Below are 20,148 nucleotides of genomic sequence, written 5' to 3' on the forward strand. Positions count from 1 at the left end.
GTGTCTTCACATTCATTGTAATGAACAATCACAGGTCACAAAAACCCATAAAAACCATTCACCTTTTTATTTTCCTTTCCTATCCCGCTGCACATTGTAAGTTGGTATCTTAGAGATAAAAAAGCACCACAGTTTCCTTGCACATAGTTCCATGGACATGCTGTTTCTTCCTCTCAACTGTAACTAACAATACATTGTCATCTGTATACAGCAATGTACCATTTTACACATCCTGAGTATCATTTCTGGGCAGTGAGTTAATTTATAGGCAATAATGTATCTAAAAATGCATCTGGAAAAAAAAAGAGATACAACATTTTGGGTGATGGTAGTTATGAAAGTGAATTCTTTGGAATGTTTTGTTGCTGTTCCTTTAAAATCTTAGTTCCTACCAGGTTTCATCACACTGAAGTGGAAACACGTTGACCTTTTCACGTTCTTAGCACATGAAAGATGATGTACAATCATCTGCTCTAATTTATCATAATAAAGGACAACTTCACTCTATAATTCACACATTGAATCCAATGACAGTGTTCCAACTCAAACATGCTTTTACGAATTAATCTACTTTTGATCTAAAGCCTTAAACAATGAAGAATCTTTTCTACCTGCGCTTCGTCTCCCTGGTTTTCAGAAGATCCTACAGAGGTGATCCAATTAGATGGCATTACTTCATTTCAAAGGATACTGAAAGCACTAGCTGAATTACGCCAAAAGATCTCAGGTTGTTTTTTCAAGGCAGAACTGGGCTATTGTCTAACAGCTCAGTCACTGATGGATCAAACTCTTCAGATTTAAACAGAATGACCATCTTCTTTTGTCATTGTGCTTAAAAGAATGACGTAAAAAGAAAAAAACACAAAAACACCAAACCCTCAGCTGTGCCAGTGAGACATCCGCTCAAGTGCTTTGCCACTCTTTCACTGATTTTACCTTTTTTTATATCTTAATGTGAATAAACTGTGATATTTTAAACAATGTAGCAGTGGCTGTTTTCAGAGCCCTTATGGCTACAAATGGCACTGAAACTCATTTCTGTCAAGAGCATCCATTTCCTCTGACCCCTCAGTCCACAACCAGAGCAAATAACTGTGGGTGTAAAAGGCTTAAGGGCTTTATAATGAAAGCAGACAACCAGAGGTACTAAGTTTCTCTACTGCTTTTTTGAGGAGAAAGTCAACCAGTCAACTAAATTTATCCTAATGCCATTGGCCTATGAAAACATTTACCAAAATCTTCTGTTTCTAATCAATAAAGATACATACCCCTATAATACTCAAGCCTTTGAGGTAATCCTGACGAGGTTGGGCCTGTGGAACACAGCCTGCTAGAACCACTTTCTTGTTCGCCTCTTGGGCTTTCCTAAAGAAAAAAGACAGGCTGCATGTTAAGATTTTGAAAACTAATTTTCAGTAATTTTCAGTTTTATAGCAGACATATTGTGGTTGCAAGAAGAAAGCAATCACAACAAAAACATTCTCAAATCGGAAGCGGCTTGTACGTACGTGAACCTCAGAAACAAAACACTACAACAAAAGAACTCCACAGCATGGCTTATGAGAAAACACGTGGTCAGTTTGTGGTGTACCCACAGAGAGCATTAGCATGTGCACCCTGCATAGCAGGACCACTTCAAAAGCCCTAATTAGAGGTACTTTATAATTGCCACAATGACAACAAATTATCTTATCAAGTAAGATGGGAGGGAGATAGTGAGTGTGACTCAAGAGAAGTTACACAGAATACAAGTGATATTCTATGTGGATAAGACCCACTAGTTCAGAGCATCTTTGCCAGTACGTTGACCAGATCTACAGGGAGAGCATTAAACTAGCTTCTGTAGGTGCAGATGATGGAGATCTGAGCAACAAAGACTCACGCACTGCTGACGCATTAGAAATTGAGAAAATACTCCAGAAATGCCACGTGGGAATTAGGGCTTCCTCCTCTCAAAAGGTAGCAGGACCAGCAGCCAGGGTGAAGCAATTCTCTAACGATGCACACAGCATAGGCTACAAACTGGAGGAGTTGGAAGTCATATTGTAGCTTTCCAGCTGCATGATAATTGCTATCACAGAAATGTGGTGGGATGACTCATAACAACTGATGCAAGGCAGAAGAGGTGGTAGAGTTGATCTCTATGTAGTAGGACGGACTGACTGCTTGGAGCTGTTGTGGAAAAATCACAATGGGACTCTTTATCAGGGAGATAAGGGGTAACAGCACTAAGCTGAAAGAGGGTAGATTTACATTAGATATTAGAAAGAAAATCTTTATGCAGAAGGTGGTGAGGAACTGAAACAGGTGCCCAGAAGTGTTGTGTATGCCTCATCCCTGGGGGTATTCGAGGCCAGGTTAGACGGGGCTTTGGGCAACTTGATCTGGTGGGAGATGTCCCTGCACAGGGAGACAGGTGGGGTTGGTGCTAGATAAGGTCCCCTGCAATTCACACTATTCTGTGAGTTTAGAATAATGTGCAAAACAGTAAAGAAGTGAATAATTTTAGCAGATTGGTGAGGTCTGACATGTCAGTTGCTCCAAGAACTGCCATTCGTAGTCGTGTCTTATCACAGCCTGCCAGATTCCTGCCTAACTGCAATCTCTTCAATCCAGTTTTCTCCAGCAATATGTGAACTAATTAGAGTTTACTGTTACGTTAAAATAGTCTAAGTCCTATCATAGCATTTTTCAGAAAAATTCTCTTATTCAAAATACTCAATTACTAATATGATTGTACACTGTTGGGCTTGTATGAGCAGCCTGCAAGCTGAATGCAGCAGAGAAAGTGATGTTCAAAATGCACAACAGATTCCACACTGAATACCTGGAAATCTCCAGCAGATGCTAATTTAATGAAGGAAAAAGTTAAAAGCTGGACTAGTACTACAAACAGTTATGCTATTAAGTCACAATTTTCACTCTGCAATCGTAATATGGAAAATTTTATTTACAAATTATAACTCAGATGAAAAAAGAAATCTCATATGAATACAGGAGCCGTAATAATATAGATCACAGGTTATCTTGCCAAATGTCTTGTGTTAGCAGCTGCACTAAAAATGAAGTATTTCAAAGGAACAAATTAAATATCCTATAAACAGATAAGTGTGAATTAACATGAAAATGTATGACACCTATTACCTTGCATCTAATATAAATGCAGTAAACATATCTATAAAATTATCCATTTTCTTTAAGAAGAAATTTCAGGAAATCTTCAGATATTCATCATACAGAGTCTCACTGATCCTCTATTTGCATGCTATGATATCCAATATAAATGCAAATCCTTCAATATATCCACAGAAATTTTATCAAGGAAGAAAACTACAATGAAATGCTAATTTAGCATGTTTCATAAGCAAGCAATCTAGTAATTTTTCTCTAAAAACAGCCATCTTTTTATGTCAATGGTAAATATTTAAGGTTTCTGAAAAAACTTCAATAGAAGTCACCTACTTCTACAAGTTAAAAAAACATAAATCTACCTCACGCATTACCTAAAATTGTCACATAGCACAATGTGACACTCCACTAGCTGAGGAAAAAAACCACTACCTACATGGTCTAACAGACTCAACCTCATGCCTCAAGGCAAGACAGTAGGACCTGTCTCCAGCAAACACGGCGCACATCCCTAGGCAGCTGTGCATCTGGTGTGATCTGCTGCTAGCAACCATCTTCTCCATTTATTTGAAAGTCTGCAAGCACTACAGAGGAAAAAGCTTTTATTCAAGTCTTTTTATCTGAGGAAAAAAAAAAAAACAACAAAAAAACAGTGTTTCCCTCGACAAATTAAATGGCATTTTAATGTTATTTCATAGCTTTAACATTTTGCCTTTTCTTCTGGGACTATAACTGGAGCTAGGGGGTAGCAAGTTAAACTGATTATTCTTCCTAATAAGAACTGCTCTCATTTAACTGTTTCTTAAAGTTGTACAGGTCTCTAAAGAATAAAGAATTTTGTACAATGAGGTTTTTTTTTGCTTTAAAGTGCAATTAAACAGAAATGTTAGAACTAAATTTCCAGTCACAGTCAATTTTCATTGCATTCATAGTACAGCGAACAGTCTGTGAATTCCACCATACAGGATAAACCACTGTAAGGAAGTTATGAAAATGCTGGTGTCGCTTTTTCAAGAAACCACTTCTTAAAACATGCTCTGGTACCATTTGCTACCTTCTTTTAACGTCATTTAATGATCCCTGTTCTTCTTCTTATTCTTATTAACAAAAGCTGATAAAAACTATTCTTTAGAAATCTCGTTAGCACAGCAACTGTATTAGAAAGGCTTTTATCCTTCAAAAAGCATGAATAGTAATGAGAATAATATCTCATGGAACCTAGTAGAGACATGAATAAACATATCCTCCATTTCAGACACCTCTCATATTTTTCAGTTACATGATCCTTACCTTGAACTTTCAGTTTAACTGCACCAGCATGTATTTTCTAGCAATATATTCTTCTCTAAAAATTACTTGCAAGCTCATATAATATGAAGACAAATTTAATCAGAGCAATTCTGTTTTGAAGAAAAGAATTATTCTAGCTAATTCCAAAGTAACAGGTGTGGAACGAAAACAAATGAGGAAAAAAACAGAGGTATGACAACAGTAAACAATGCAGTAGAAAGCTGTAAGAGATCAGTGGTGCATTCACAGATTATCCTTCACTGGAACTCAGAGAATCACAGGGGTAGAAGGAACCTCAAGAGGTCACTGAGTCCAACCCCAGTGCCAACAGGTTCCCTACAATAGGTCACACAGGTAGGAATCCAGACGAGTCTTGAGTATCTCTACAGAAGGAGATTCCACAGCCTCTCTGGGCCACCTTTTTCAGTGTTCTATCACTCTTACCAGAAAGATGTTCTTCTGCATGCTTGTATGGAACTTCCTATGTTTAAGTTCTAGTCCATTGCTCCTTGCCCTATCACTACCCATCACCGTGAAGAGCCCGGCCTCATCCATTTGCCTCCCATCTCCTTTTAGATATTTATAAGCATTAACCAGATGCCCCTTGGTCTGCTTTCTCGCAGGCTGAACAGACCCAGCTTACTCAGCCTTTCCTCACGCACGAGGCTCTAGGCCCCTAATCATCTTTGTGGCCTTCTGCTGGACTCCTTCTAGGAGATCTCTGTCTTTTTTGAACTGAGGAGCCCAGAACTGGGCACAGTACTCTAAACATGGCATAACCAGGGCTGAGTAGAGGGGGAGAATCACCTCCTCAACCTGCCAGCCACATTTTTTTAATGCACCCCACGATACCACTGGTCTTCTTGGCCACAAGGGCACACTGCATGCTCAAGGTTAACCTGATGTCCACCAAAACACTTAGGTCCTTCTCTGCAGAGCTTCCATTGCATGTTTCTCCACCAAAATTAATTGCTGGTGAAATTAAATAATGAAGAGCTGTTCTAACAATGAGTAGAAAGGTACTTGCTACAAAATAGCAGCCAAATACAAGTCAGAGGAGGAAAGAGGACTCTAGCAAAAGCAATAAATTAGCTGGAAAAGTGCTTTACAGTAAGCTTATTAAGCTTTATGCTGATAGTAGTCCAAAATTGTAAAGCAATAAGAGAAATTACTTGTACAGTAAAGTACAGTGGGTAATATCTTTGTTCTCTGAAACAAAACTGGAAAGTAATTTATTTTATGACAATTAGTTACTTCTACCAAATGCAGTTTCTCCTCACTCCTGACCCCAATTACAGCGCCAGCACAAAACTGGCAACCTTCAGTTTAAGGTGAGTAGAGTTAAGTCAACTTGTGCAATTAACCTACATAGTCTGCCCATGTCATTCCCATGCCTTTCCATCACTCAAAATCCACATTACATCTTACCAAATATTCCTAGAAGTTGTGAAGGCATAAATCAGCAGGAAGTTTGTGCCTAAAAAGCTCCAAAGACGTACATGAAATAATATATGGAAAAGTTTTGCTAAGGCAGCTCTCTGGCTATAAACAGTATGATCTGGGTATATCATGAGATAAATCTGCCAAAGGTTATAAAAAGTAAAGCAGGAGGATACTGCTTCCCAGGCAGCAGAAATGATGATGTGATGTCTCTGGGGAAAAGCAAATGCTATTTGGCTAAAGATTCATTTCTGTGAGAGATCTTCCAACTGTCTCATCTGTTGAATTAATCAGTAGGAAGCCGTAAGTTCTAAGCAGAGTGCAACACCACTGGAATTAAAAGATGGTGCCTGCGTAGCATCAGGAATAAATTCCTGAAAATCTGTAAGATCACACGGCTACTCTCTGTTTGAAAAACTCTGAACAGTAACTGTGATGCTACAAGCAATCAGTAACTGTGATGCTACAGGCAATCAGACAATCTAATGCTTCGTTACTACCCAAAGGCTTGCTTCCCATCTTCGCTGTCAGCTGCTGCCTTCCTCCAACTCCAGTCCATTCTCCTTCTCATTTCTGGCCATCTAGATTCACTCTCCCTCTGCTCCGAGCTCTGCACCTCACTGGACCCTTCCATGGTCTCATTTAACTCACTGATATAGGAGAAAGCTATGGAGTTGGGTGCGGATTTATTTTTATTTTCGTTCAGTTTAATCAGCTCACACAAGAGGGGCAGCACTAGAGCCACAATGATGGTTAAAGGAAAGTTGCTGGGAAGAAAGCAGAAAAAGAAGGACATGGGAACTCCTCATTTTGTCTACAGTGAGCTGGATGTGTCCTTTGCAACGTTCCAGTTGGGTGGCAAGACACTGAATGGCACAGGTGAACAAAGAGCAAGAAGGATGTAAGAAATTCTCATACAAGTTGTGCTTTCTAGTTAAGGGTCAGACCCGTAATCAAAGTAGCTTAGAAAATAAGAGGAAAACTTGTCAATATTATGGATTAGAGCACTGTTGAAATTACTTTCTAAGAATGGTTCAAATCTACTTAAGTCTGTCAGCTTCCTTGTACATCCCCACAGTCAAAGAATTGCTATATTTTGTGGGGCATATGAAGGCCTAAAGTTCACTTCAGTATATTGATATTCATTACCTAAGTTAACTAAATTGCTTGTGAGTAGCAATTTCTAGCAGAACAACTCTTCAGTTATTGTGCTGCATATCCTGAATTGTTTCCTTTGGCAAAAATTATCATGTAACACTTAAATAATACAGGTGAAAAATAAGTTGCAAGTTATCCTCACAACAAAAGCAAATGTGTCTTTTGTCAAAATATTTCAGAAGAGACAAACGTTTGCTCCAACAGACTCAAAACTAAGATTGTAAAGATGTGTTCAAAAAAAAGAAAAACAAAATATCCATCACAGCAGATGTGAAATGTCAGCTCTAAGAACAATAGCAAGTTTGACTCAAAATTCACATGCTATGTACCACATTTTTCCTTAAGATTCTGAGAGGATATACATGGGAAAGAAAAAAGTATTCTGTGCACTTCGATACTCACAGGACCTGCACCAATAGTCTTTACATTTTGTGCATCTTATCTGTTCTCAGAAACAAAGTTATCTGAACACACTACTCAGAATTCTGCTTTTCATGAGCACCACAGATCCATCCTGCTTTTTACAGCAGACACTTGCAATCACACTCCAAAATGATCTGTTAGCAGCTGTTTCCAACCTACAGGCAGTTCTCTCAGCACAGCTTAGTGTATTAGTTCCAATACCTCAGTCAGAACAGAAGCTTGCTTCCATCCATTACCATCCATACAAGGGATGCAATTGCAGGTTTGTCCGCAGAAGAAAAACAACAAAAATAAGCAGACATAATTGAGTTTAGCACGGTGGTTCACTCTCTGGTAATACCTGCATGTTAAACGTGTCACAAAAATAATATCTGCAAAGGTAATGCTTTCCATAATCAATATTAACTACATTGGGATTGGAGAAAAGAGAAATTCATTATAATGATATTATTAATACTTCATATTACATACATGAGACACTAAAACCCCCAGTAGCAAATGTTGCACTTAAGAAACCCTCAACACTAGGTACCTTCTGTTCCCACCTTTAGCTCTCTGCTTACAGTACCTGTATCTAACTCTGAGTTGCATTAAGGCACTGAAGCTCTGCTGATCCTGCCTGGCAAAAGCAGAGGCTGTTGGTAACCACACTCACAGGGAAGTGCTGGAGATGGTAAAAGCTGAAAGTGTCTCAAAAGGAAAACTGCCAGCTCATGCATATCTTTGAAGCTTCATGTCCTTCAGCGCAGCTGCAACACATTAAGGTTCTAAAAAATACTTCTTCATCTCTCTATAACTCCAGTTTCATTTTACCCTTTCTGCAGGAGGGATCTAAAGAAATTCACAGAATCATAGAATCACTCAGGTTGGAAAAGACCTTCAAGGTCACCAAGTCCAACCACCTAACCATCCTACCCTCACTCTAACAACCCTCTGCTAAATCAGGTCCCTGAGCATCACATCCAAATGGTTTTTAAGCACATCCAGGGGTGGTGACTCAACCACCTCCCTGGGCAGCCTATTGCAGTGCTTAACAACCCTTGCTGTAAGAAGTGTTTCCTGATATTCAACCTAATCTCACCTTGGCACAACTTGAGGCCATTTCCCCTCATCCTGTCACCAGTGAGAAGAAACCAGCCCTGCTCTGCTGTAAGCACCTTTCAGATGTTGGAAGAGAGCAATGAGGTCTCCTTTCAGCCTCCTTTTCCCCATACTAAACAGCCCCAGTTCTTTCAGTCTCTCCTTGTAGGCCATATTCTCCAAGCCCTTCACAAGCCTTGCTGCCCTTCTTTGGACCTGCTCCAGCACCTCCATGTCTTTTCTATACCAAAACTAAACACAGCACTCGAGGTGAGGCCTCACCAGTCACTACTTTCCACTGTTAAGCGCACGATTCTTTCTACTACTTGGAAATAACAAGACATTCACCCCCTCCAAACTTGAGCACTTAATCCTACCTTGAATGTATTTGTGCACATACAGATTGTCTATTCAATCAGATATACTTAACTGGTGAAAGAAAGTACCCTGTAAATGTGCATGGAAAGGAACATTAACATGCTAACCCACAGATGAAAGAAGTGGAAATCAAAATCTTTACAGTGAACTATTGTATAGTTCACTTTATCACTCTACTTCTCCATTCTTTGTACAGATATTCCAGTAATACCTGTAATATTCTACTTTAGCATTTGTGCCATATCAATACAAGCCAGAGGATGAAAGGACTGAGCACAGCCCTGCCGAGAAAGACGTGGGGTTACTGCTGGATGACAAGCTGCATTATGAGCCAGCAATGTGCCCTCATGGCCCAGAAAGCCAACCGTACCCTGGGCTGCATCAAAAGAAGAGCGGCTAACAGGGTGAGGGAGGTGATCAAGCATTTTTTAATTGTATTATCAAATAACAAAACCAAACAAAAAAATTCTCAGGTGACGTGTGAAGACTGCAGTTTGCTTGTGCACTGCTGGAAGTCATGGTCACTGATGCTCAAACATCGTTGGAATGCAAGAAGATGCCATTAGCAAGCTGGAAACTCAAGTGCATCAAGCGATATGATGTGGCTTTAGTGAACTCCCACTGTGAAGTGGGATTGATAAGAGCAGCTACATCTGCTAAAGTCACTAACAATTCATGCAGCACTCTGACATCCATGCCATTTTAGACTTCTAGATGTATGTGGTTGGGAAAAACAATATCTGGAAGGCAGAGGGAGAGCAACCTTACAACCATCACTCATCTAAATCTCATACAAAATGTATTATGTGAAGAACTAAAAACTGTATCTTTAGTACAGTTGAAGGAGTTACTTCTCTAGATGTATTAGCTTTCCCAAGAACGTCTCCTAAAATAACCATGATATCATTCTAGCAGTTTTGGGAACAGATAATGTTCTACAACTGCAATGCTCTCATTTCAGAGTTAATAGATGCATAGGTTCATGAAAGTTTTAGGTCATGTGCACATCTGAAAGGCCAGGAAAAATAAAAGGACTCAAGCAATATATATATATATCACATATTACATATTAATATATAATACATATTTCCCTTAAACTTTTATTCCTAAAAACTAATACCAGTATGTTTATAGTACCTCTTTACCAGTACATACATACAAACATGCACATATCCTCAAAGAATAAGCAGACCAAACAGACCAGACTAAACAGTACAACATACAAAGTTTGTATCACATAAGTAACTATTGGCAGTAACTATTTCAGCATAGTAAGCCAACAAGTTCCATTGTCAAGAACACCATGAAAAAGGCCTCACTGAAGAAGGCCATTGAGCAGTGGCTTCTTTAGTAATACAATACAGCAATGAATAAACTTAAAGGTTATTTTGCAAATACTATGCAAAACAAGTTAGGTTCTTCACAGGTGAAGCTTCCCTAACAGTCTCTAATCTTAAGAAGTGCGTGGAAATGGCCAGGTCACAGCCTGAGCCAAGGGTTGAGCTCCAGGTGAGAAGGCATGGCTAATCCAACGAGCTCAGGTTCAAGCAATGCACCTGAGTAACTGGAAGGAGTGGGGCCAGGATCCACTCCTTTTCACCCTCATCTAAGGGTTAGCAGCAGCTCTGAATCAGAAAGGACGAGCTACTTTTTATTCTCCTCTTCTTTTGCCCTATAGTTCTTGTAGCCCAGAAGAAGGCACTGCTGTCACCTTCCTTTGCTCCCCAAGGAGAGAAAAAAAGGTTTGCTACAGCTCATGTTCTGCCTGCATTTCTAAAAGCTCACAGGTAAATGTCCACCCTTCCAGACAGGTTTTGTACCAGAAAAGGTCTATGTTTTATGACTGATTTATCAAATTGTCTTTATTTTCAGACTTGCAGCAGTGCTTATTCTGTCTCTAGATCAAGAAGACATCTAAAGAATAGAGGGGCTGTTGCTCCCAACTTAACTTCCTTCAGGATCCTGAAAGTTATTTCTACCTGTGGTCAGCCCTTGGTTACTGTGACACGTGCTCAGTTCTGGTCCAGGTTCTGTTGTGTGATCACACACAAGTGTGTGCAGGAGATGGACACAGACTCCAGCTGCACATCCACAAGGATCCTAACGTTCTTCGTAAAACCGACTGCTGCTCTAATTTATGCTCAAATGAAAAAGGCCTTCAGCATTAAAGCTATCTCACAGAAGTTACAACTTTCAAGTTTCTCTGTAACAAACAGTTCAAATACCACTGCTAATACTACTACTGATAAAAAAAGATAAATATATCTAAGCAATACTAATTGCTCAAATGTTTCCTATGCAACTGCTTTATGTTCTATCATTTTCTGTTTTTAATACTACACCATCTCTGCAGATTTAAAGAAAATGATATTAATAATGCAATAATCTGTCCTCAGCACACTTAATTCACCTCCTAATTATCATCCTGTTACAAAAATTTAGGAAAAGAAATGCATGTGCTCCTGTCAGCAGGAGCTGTTCTACAGTTCTCAAATACTACAGAATCTAAGAGGACAGAAGATGTGCTACCTGTATGTGTGTACCTGTCATATTCCAGAGTAGATTTCAAGGTCATATTTATTTTTATACTTTTCTTCCATGTTTCCAAACCTACTTTTAAGACTCTGAGGGTGCTACATTCATGTAGGTCTCCCCAAAAGTAATGCCTCCTATTTATTTCCATGGAAATTAAAACAGATACAAAAAACACTCTTTGATAGAGCAAATTCTCAGCTGCAGAACACCGTTTTTCAATGTAGATGCCATCATAAGCCATACATGTTTTGCCAACTATGAACAGCAGCCTGCATCCCACACTCAAAAAAATCTTCACCATTGGAGGTGACCCACTGTCACCACTTCTGAAATGCATCACCCACTGCCTTACTGTGCTCACATCCTCTGTATGGTCTTCACAAACATTCAGCAAATGTCAATGAAAGCCAATGGATACCATTTTTTCTGCATGGAGAAATTCAGCGGCTCACTTTTTGCTTTATATACACCTCCGATGCCATTTTGTCAGACTGCCCCTCTACTGCCATCTGACACACAGCAACAAAATGTAACCGGTGGGAAGGTTCAACCTCTACTGCCATGTCACCAACATCCCCTCTGACACTGCGAGCCAGCAGAACGTTATGTCCTATGTCAATAGGAAACATTACTTTCAAAGCAGCACTTGTACGGCATGATTTGTGATATTACTTTAATAATAATGTTTGCTTCCGACTATGGCCTACCTACAAAGACTCAAAGCATTAAAGAACAACCTAACGGGATGCATCCATTTTTCTGAACAGCCTGTACACAGCAAGATCTCCCACTGTCATCAAGTACAAGTTTTTTACACAGGTGCTGGAGGAGTCAAAACTTAAATTTTAATAAAAAATAAATCAGGAAATGAACCACTGCACTCCCTGATGCTCCTTTCAAAATCTGAACCCCGTGCATCAACTTTCTCTTGCTACAAAACAAAGCAGTCCAGACTTCTCTACTACAGAAGGGAATAAAGTATGTGTGTGTCAAGCTTATTTAAGACAATACAAGCCCTGCACATATCAGGCAGAGGCTTACCTTTATCAATGGAATACAGGTTAAAGTTCTTCAGCAACCGACATCAGGCATACTTGTGTTACATGCATACATACTTCAGAACACACTACAGAATTACAGCACTTCTAGAATTTCTGCACTGTAACTACCAGAACCTCAACCTGATTTCAGGGTGTAAAACGAGAGATAACATCTTAGTTTATTTACCTGGTGTTAATAATCCCTTTAGGTAGAGTTTAACAGTGCTGCACTGCTCATGGGGTTGTTTTTTCAGTTGTTTTTTTTTGTTGGTGGTGACTCTTTGTTTCTTTGTTGTTGTTGTTGTTAAGTGCTTACCCAACTTTGTGCCCTGACCCTGGGTCAACTGAATGCCAGTTCTACTCTGATGATCTCCTGAACACTCAAGAGTCTTCACTCCTGATGCGCTCTTCTTAAAATGCTGCAGCTACATTCACCCTTTCTACTCCCACAAGTATACCCAAACAATACCTCTATTTCCACCTCTATTCAGACTGTCTATCAATTTAATGAGTGCTCACCTACTGTAAGATTTTGGCCATTATTTACCATTTTCTGAAAAAGCTATTAGATGTGTGTCTTTCCTCTGACAGCCTCTTCTACAGGTAAAGCACGGTTAGCTTCAAGAGATTTTGTACTATTACACTACTATACTTATATTTTCTAAATGATTTTCCTCTCTACAGAAATAGTTGCCTCTAAAATGACTCTGAAACAAGTAAGTTGTGTTTCCATGCAGCTGGAAATGTCTTCAGCATCACAAACTTACAATGTCAGTAACACAGATGCCAAATTAGGAAATACAAAATAAAAAGAATTGTGTCAGTAGCTACAGAAAACTTACCTCTAGTTTGGCTTTTCTTTTAAAATGTAACCCAGAAGAAAAAGTAAGCAGATGCATTTCTGCTATTCATATATTAGTTTTATCAGTTCTAAAGTAGAAAGACAGAGCAGATAGTGCATGGTATTCTTAATAATTTATAATATTCAATAATGCTACTCAAAGAAATAAAAGCATATGAATAACCTGAGTTTGCACATAACTCAAAAGTTATAGATTCAAAAAAGCCAACTTCATCATTTCATTTTGTGCATTCTAGACTGTGTGGATTTGACCTTAACAATATAAGGGACAACTTCAAAACTACACACACACACACACACACACACACACACACATATATATATAAAACTTTACTGAGCAATTCTAAGTAACACTTCACAAAAGTGAGAGCTTGCAACCCATTTATTGTATTTAATAGTAGCCAATATAAACCAAAAATTTTTCATTTATTATGGATTTTCTTTCTGCAAAACGGACAAAGCTTAACTGAAGAAGCTTAAGTTGGGAAGAAACTGCAAAAAATGCAAACAGGATCATTGCTCCATTAGTTCCCATCTTCTGAACCATCCACTTGAGGGGTGTGTGAAGAGCAGTTGCCAATGAAAACAGTTCTGAGTCAGATAAGTTGCTGAGTACAGCAGCCTTCTCCAGCTACCGGCTTGCTTGTATTGCTCACTAATGGAGATTCGCCCTTCTAGACTTTTCAGTTGATGCACCTATACAAGCCTTTCTTGTTCTTCTTTGCATCCCTTGTCGAATCCAGTTCCAGATGGGCCTTGGCCCTCCTGACTCAATTTCTGCACAGCTCAGCAGCACCTCAGTACATCCCCCATGGCACCTCCCCCTGCTTCCACTAACCGCATTTTCTTCTTGCCCTCCGGTTTTACCAGCAAGTCCCAGTTCAGCCATATTGATCTCCTGCCTTTCTTTACTGACTTCCTACACCTAGAGAGGGTTCCTACACTAACGAACACTTCCTTAAAGCTCTGCCAGCTTCCAGATAACATTAGCTAAAATTAGCACTGAGATAATGCACACCGAAGAGGATCAGCTTCATCTAGTCACTAATCCTTATCAAATGATCAGTTGGAAATCCATTTCTGAATTGCCCAACGCAGCTCATATGAAGTACCATCTCATTTTGAGTGGAACATTTGTAGAAAAAATATAGACGTGTGTAAGTGGGATGTTTAAAGTTTTCTGAAAAGCACTGTTCAGTTAGGAAAGCAGCCAAGCAGCTCAAGCAAGTCACAGGGACTCCTAGCTGGGTACGAAGGCACCTTGCTACACTCAACTTAGTTGTCAAGCCCATTTCCCTAAAGCAGAAGTTGACCATATCTCGTCTATAGAAATAGCAAAACCAGTTTGTTTGTATTCCCAGTAAAACACTTCTGGGGGCAAAATGCATCCTTCTGCCAGCAGGGTTCCTGGAAGAGTGGAGGAGAAGTTACCAGCATGAATGACTTCTTACTCTTGAGGGTGGAAGTGAAGCAGGAAAGAGTGATTCAGGAAGCTGAGGAATCTACAGGCCATGGGGGAGAAAAAAGTGTTCTTGATAAATGAAACTAACACAACCACCAAACAATAGTTTGATTATAATAATAATTGATTATAATAGTTACTGATTTCCAGCTATTTTACAAAGCATTTGATTTGCAGGAAAAAAGATATGTGATTTCTGCCAGGCTATATATTCCCAGCTACTGCATGTCTAACAACAACATCACTGTTAAGGAAACATTACCAATACACGACACCATTTTATCAGAAATGCAAGCACCACTTTCCAGCATCGGGAATGTTTGAACAGCACCTGACACAACTAGAAAAAGCAAATCAGTTTCTGATTATCTACTTAAATTTTAAAAAAATTTAAAAAAAAAAGAAGTGCACAAAAATTCACAGAGACACAGAGAATCATAGGATACGAGTTGTAAGGGACCCACAAGGATCATGGAGTCCTACTCCTGGACTGCACACAGGACCACCCAACAATCAGACCATGATTCTGAGAGTGTTGTCCCGATGCTTCTTGAACTCTGGAGAGCTCAGCACCGTGACCACTTCCCTGGGAAGCCTGTTCCAGGAACTCAACGCTCTCACTTAAGAACCTTTTCCTCATATTCAACCTGAACCTCCTCCAAACCTGAAGCTCCATGCCATTCCCTTTGGTCCCAAGGCTGCAGCAGAGCACTGTAGAGCAGGACAATCACTTTCCCTCACTGGCTAGCAGTGCTATGCTTGATGCATCCCAGGACACAGTTGGCTTTCCTGGCTGCCTGGCCACACTGCTGACTCGTGTTTAACTTGCTGCTGATTCCAAGATTCCCAGGACCCTTTCAGCATGGGCCTGAAAAGTTGAACCAGCCCTTGAACCACTGACACTAGCAAATGCAAAGCTTTAGTTATAAAAAAGTGTCATACATTGGAATACACTTCCTTTCACAGCATCTGTTATAAGCACAGGTATTTTCAGTAGTGTCAACAGTGAAAAGGCATGGGGGAAACAATTTCTTTACATAAACAGATTAGCTACTTTTGAAAAAGCGTTGTGAGCTGTGTACCTGGTAATTATTGCAGGAAAAATAGCAGAAGCTGAAATAATAATAATTTCTAGTTTGCCAGAAAGATCTTCTAGACAGCCAGCAATCAATTATTTGTGTTCTTTTCCTCCAAGGCTTGCAATATATTATTTGTTGTAGAAACTAATGTATGTCAATTTGCTTTAGAATTCAGCCCTCGCAAGTGGAGCTTTCTGTGATGTCTGTCTGTTGGGATCTCAGCTGAATAATTCACATAAGCCAGTTCAGAATTCCTTTCTTAGTAACAATGAAGATCTGCCTCAGTTGGCAAAATAAAATAAGAGGCCATGACAGTATACGTCTGCACACGTAGAGTGATACACTGAACACCCTGTGATCTGATTTATTATCTTAAGTTTATTAGACAAATTTAAGAGACCTTGAACTCTTCTTGTAGTAAGCGTTCAGGCAGTTGGTTCTCTTCCAAGTGAATTATTTGATTCTGTATTCATAAAGGGCACCTACATTTCTTGAATTGTGTTTCCTCTCACATGCTCTCTTCTCCCTCAAAAGAGGGTCTTAAGTACTCAACTGCAGCTTCAGAAAGGACTGACAAACCAAAACCCCTCAGTTTTCTGTGTGTAACATCTAGCTACAGGGATATAGCTGATGTAGCTACCAAATACCTTCTGTACTTCTTATCATCAACATCCTAAAATTAAGGGGAAAAAAAAACCACCATGAAAAGATCATTAAATTATTATTCTTCCAGCAGCAGCAGCGAATGCATAAGGAATACAATTATATTTGGAGGAAAAGGTGAGTGAGGAAGGAAACATCATTACAATATATTTAAAAAAATGAGAACATACAAGACAGAAAGTAGGCCTGCCAACCACTGCTAACACTGAGGTGAGTACTAAGCCAGGAAGGGGAAGCAGAGGGTGCTGGAGTGAGCCCATATGAAGAGGAAGCAGTAGCTGATCTGGGAACAAGCAAAGCAAAATAAATGCAGATAAGAATGAGTAGGAAAGAAAGGAATGGTGAACTAAGTGGATTACAGTAAGTGTTTAGTGGCCTGACAATGCATGTGAGCTCTGCCATCCTGCTCTTAAGTTTCTCGATTGCTCCTGGAATCCATTCTCCTCAGACTGACAAATCTGATTCAAGATGAAAGCAAACTGCAATGCCATAAGCACTGATTTCCTAAATATCTTTCCAAAAGAACCTGAAGCTGTTTCTCCGCCTATAGCTTATCCCTATAATGTCAACTGGCATTAAATTAAAATTTCAAAAATACACAGGTAGAAAGATCACAAGCCTTTTCTAAGTGAAGTAAAACATTTGAGGAAACAACAGGATGTACATAAAATCACCTACAGATACATACAAAAAACACTACAAAACTCAGCACAGGTATGTGTTGGATAATTGCTGATTGGTTATCACTGTAACATTTAGTAATGCAAAGTAAGTTCAAAATAAAAGAAATTGAAGAAATTGATACAAGTATTTCCTGGAGAGCTGGGTAGTCATCATCAGTGCAAAGCAACAACAGAAGGCTGTATCTCATGCATTCATGTGGACTGATGGCTGATGTACATAAGTAAGTGCCCAAATCAGACTGTTCTCAGAACACAAAGGTCTGCCTCATAGTGCTCCAAATTCTGTGGTTCAACAGATACAGAAGAACTTTACTTTATTATCTTTCAAGCATGAAGAATTAAAATCACCACCAGAATTATTTTTAAGGCCACAGCCACATTAATTCTAAACCGTTCTATTCTCACAGTTGAATTTAAAACATTTTCATTTAGGATGCCTGAGCTTTGCCTAAGTGATTATATGGTCTGGAGCTGCCAGCTATTACTCATCGCTTTTTTAATGCAGCCATTTCCATCACCAGACAGCAGTTTTCCAAGTTACATATCAAATTGCAAAAAAGAACAAAATCAATCTGCAGTAAGATTGTTCTCAGGAACTAAGGGTCACAGAGGATGTTCACTGTATACATAAGTCACTAATATTAAGCGGAAACTCTGTTTACTACATACAAACAGCACAGCTACAAAATCTTAAAAGGCACTTAAATTACTACACAGACTTATCTCTAAGTGGTAGGATATCATGCACCTTATCCATTTCTCAAAGAGCACTTTTCCCATAACCTGAATCAAGGGAGCACCCAATGGCATTCTTATCTAAATGCTGGACATAATGCAAAGCAAGCAGAAACAGTGCATGTTCTATTCCTGTAATTCTTTCCTGTTTCCTGCAGGGCACGCTGCCTAAGTGCCCAGGTGGCACTGCCTTATTACTTTTCTTCCCTTGTTCCAGCTTTTTAACCTCTTCTACTTGTGATACACTTCGCCTACTATGAGAACAGCGCAGTGAAAGTCTTTCTGCTGTTGAACAGAAACATATTAACTCCTTAGATCACAAGACTAAAATCTGCCAGTGCATTTTGTGCTGCAAGTTGCCTCTCCCTACTGGAGAGCCAAGCCCCAGAGCTGAGGCTGACTGCATCATCAAGAAAATGATACAGCTCAGAGAGAAACACCAAAAAGCAGAGACTGTGAACAGATGCCCGATGGGGAATTCTACTGAAGGGAGTCAGTTATTCAATCCAGAGCAAAAGTGGCCAGAACTATTTTCTTTCTATCCAATGGGCAGACAGTTTCTCGTATGATTTCAACACTGCACAAAGAATACAGAGGTATAATCTTCAAACAATAGATCACCTAATCTCCACTTTCTCATTTGGATAGGTCAGCACAAGAATGCAGACATACTAGTGGACATTATGGACTTATTTTGGAGGAGTTAAATTCAAATTTGAATGGTTGGATAGATGGATGGGCAAACTGCTAAGCTAACATAAAATTGCATATTTCAAATGGATTCAAATGGATTCATGGATTTCAAAGGCTGCTTTCTAGCATTATAAGATAAATCCACTGGAAACTATGCCAGAGGGAAGTGGAAACAGAGTTAAGTCAGTGCCTGAAAAGCCTACCTTCAGAAGGCTATTTTCTCTGTACCCAAACAAACAGCTATAATTATCTCAACTATCTACAGCTTGCTGGTACATTTAATAAACTTCAACACCTGAAGCAGTTAAGTAACATACAACAATTAAGAGTTAACACAACCCTTTTTAAAAATAAAATAGAATCAACAAGCCTCTTGAAACATCCCATGACATGTCCTCATACCCAGCTACATCCTGACATCCTTCTGGAGCAGAAGGACCTCTAACAGGAGGCTCTAATTCATATGTCAGTATGCATGCCTGGAATTAGGTAAGCATACATACTAGACAGATGTTTTAGTGATATGCTAGAGCATATATCATTTTATTTATTTTATATACCAATTTTTATGTAAAGATCACAAATCCTTTTGTCCAAGACACACTTTTCTAAGCTCATACTCACAAGTTGCACAGTTTTCTTTATCTCAGTTTTGCAGCCCCAAAAACTAAAGAATGACTTGTTTAAAGTCACTCAAGCAGTAAAATTAAAACTACATTCCAAAATGCAGACCATCATCTTGTTGTCAAAATGTGGATGGCCTTACATGGTGGGAAATAAGGAACAGTCTGTTTTTTTCCAGCAGAGTGGACACACCTTTCCCTTTAAGTCTGGGAGAACACCAGGGCTGCTGGAGCTGAAGGGCTGACTAATAGAAAATGAGCAACATTCACACTTTCACTGCCTGAGTGCTGCACAAACCCTTCATCTCTGCACAAACCCTTCATCTCTGGCATGCATTCAAAAGTAATGAGTAAACCAATCAGCTTCAGCATGCCATGTTTGATGCAGGATGAAGAGCAAATTAATCTCTACGTTTGGGGAGGGGGAAAATGTTCTTCAGTAACTTGAGCCTCAGATTACCTGCCTGGCATGACTGATGATAGCATCAAAGAATTTTTTTAGGAATTTCTAGTGTCAAAAACATACTTCTTTTTTTCCAGAGTAAATTCCCCAAATCCACAGGAGCACAACAGAAGGCTGCCTCTTGTTTGGGTCCAGTCAGCTGGCAACTACCAGCCCTATGGCCAGACCTCAAGAGCAACAGGCCTGAGCTGAAAGAACAAACCTCAAGGAAGAGCTCAGAGAAGCAGCCAAGAAACCAGCATCATTTCCTTCCCATATCCATGAGTGTCAAGAGCTCCAGGAAGCTTCTTAACAATACTTACAAAATTGGTCTGGTTCATCCATGCTGCTTGAACTCTTCACAGTGAGCTGTAGATAAACTGAATGTGGATTCTCAAGGGAAAGGTATCCTGAAAGTTGCTGAACGTGCATA

At 39.5% G+C, this 20,148-nt stretch overlaps 1 protein-coding gene across 3 annotated transcripts in view; it reads right to left on the reverse strand.

Annotated features, from left to right (window-relative positions):
• Positions 1-20,148, reverse strand: part of CDKAL1 (CDK5 regulatory subunit associated protein 1 like 1) — a 361,527-nt gene that overhangs the window by 251,799 nt on the left and 89,580 nt on the right. For all 3 annotated transcript variants that reach the window (XM_042869783.1, XM_042869784.1, XM_042869785.1), the window contains one exon: positions 1,269-1,365. In XM_042869783.1, coding sequence (XP_042725717.1) covers positions 1,269-1,365 — 97 coding nt within the window. The remainder of the gene's footprint in view (positions 1-1,268; positions 1,366-20,148) is intronic.

This window comes from Lagopus leucura, unplaced genomic scaffold (genome assembly GCF_019238085.1).
Source record: "Lagopus leucura isolate 7727_CA_CO unplaced genomic scaffold, USGS_WTPT01 Super-Scaffold_100002, whole genome shotgun sequence".
Classification (NCBI taxonomy): Eukaryota; Metazoa; Chordata; class Aves; order Galliformes; family Phasianidae; genus Lagopus; species Lagopus leucura.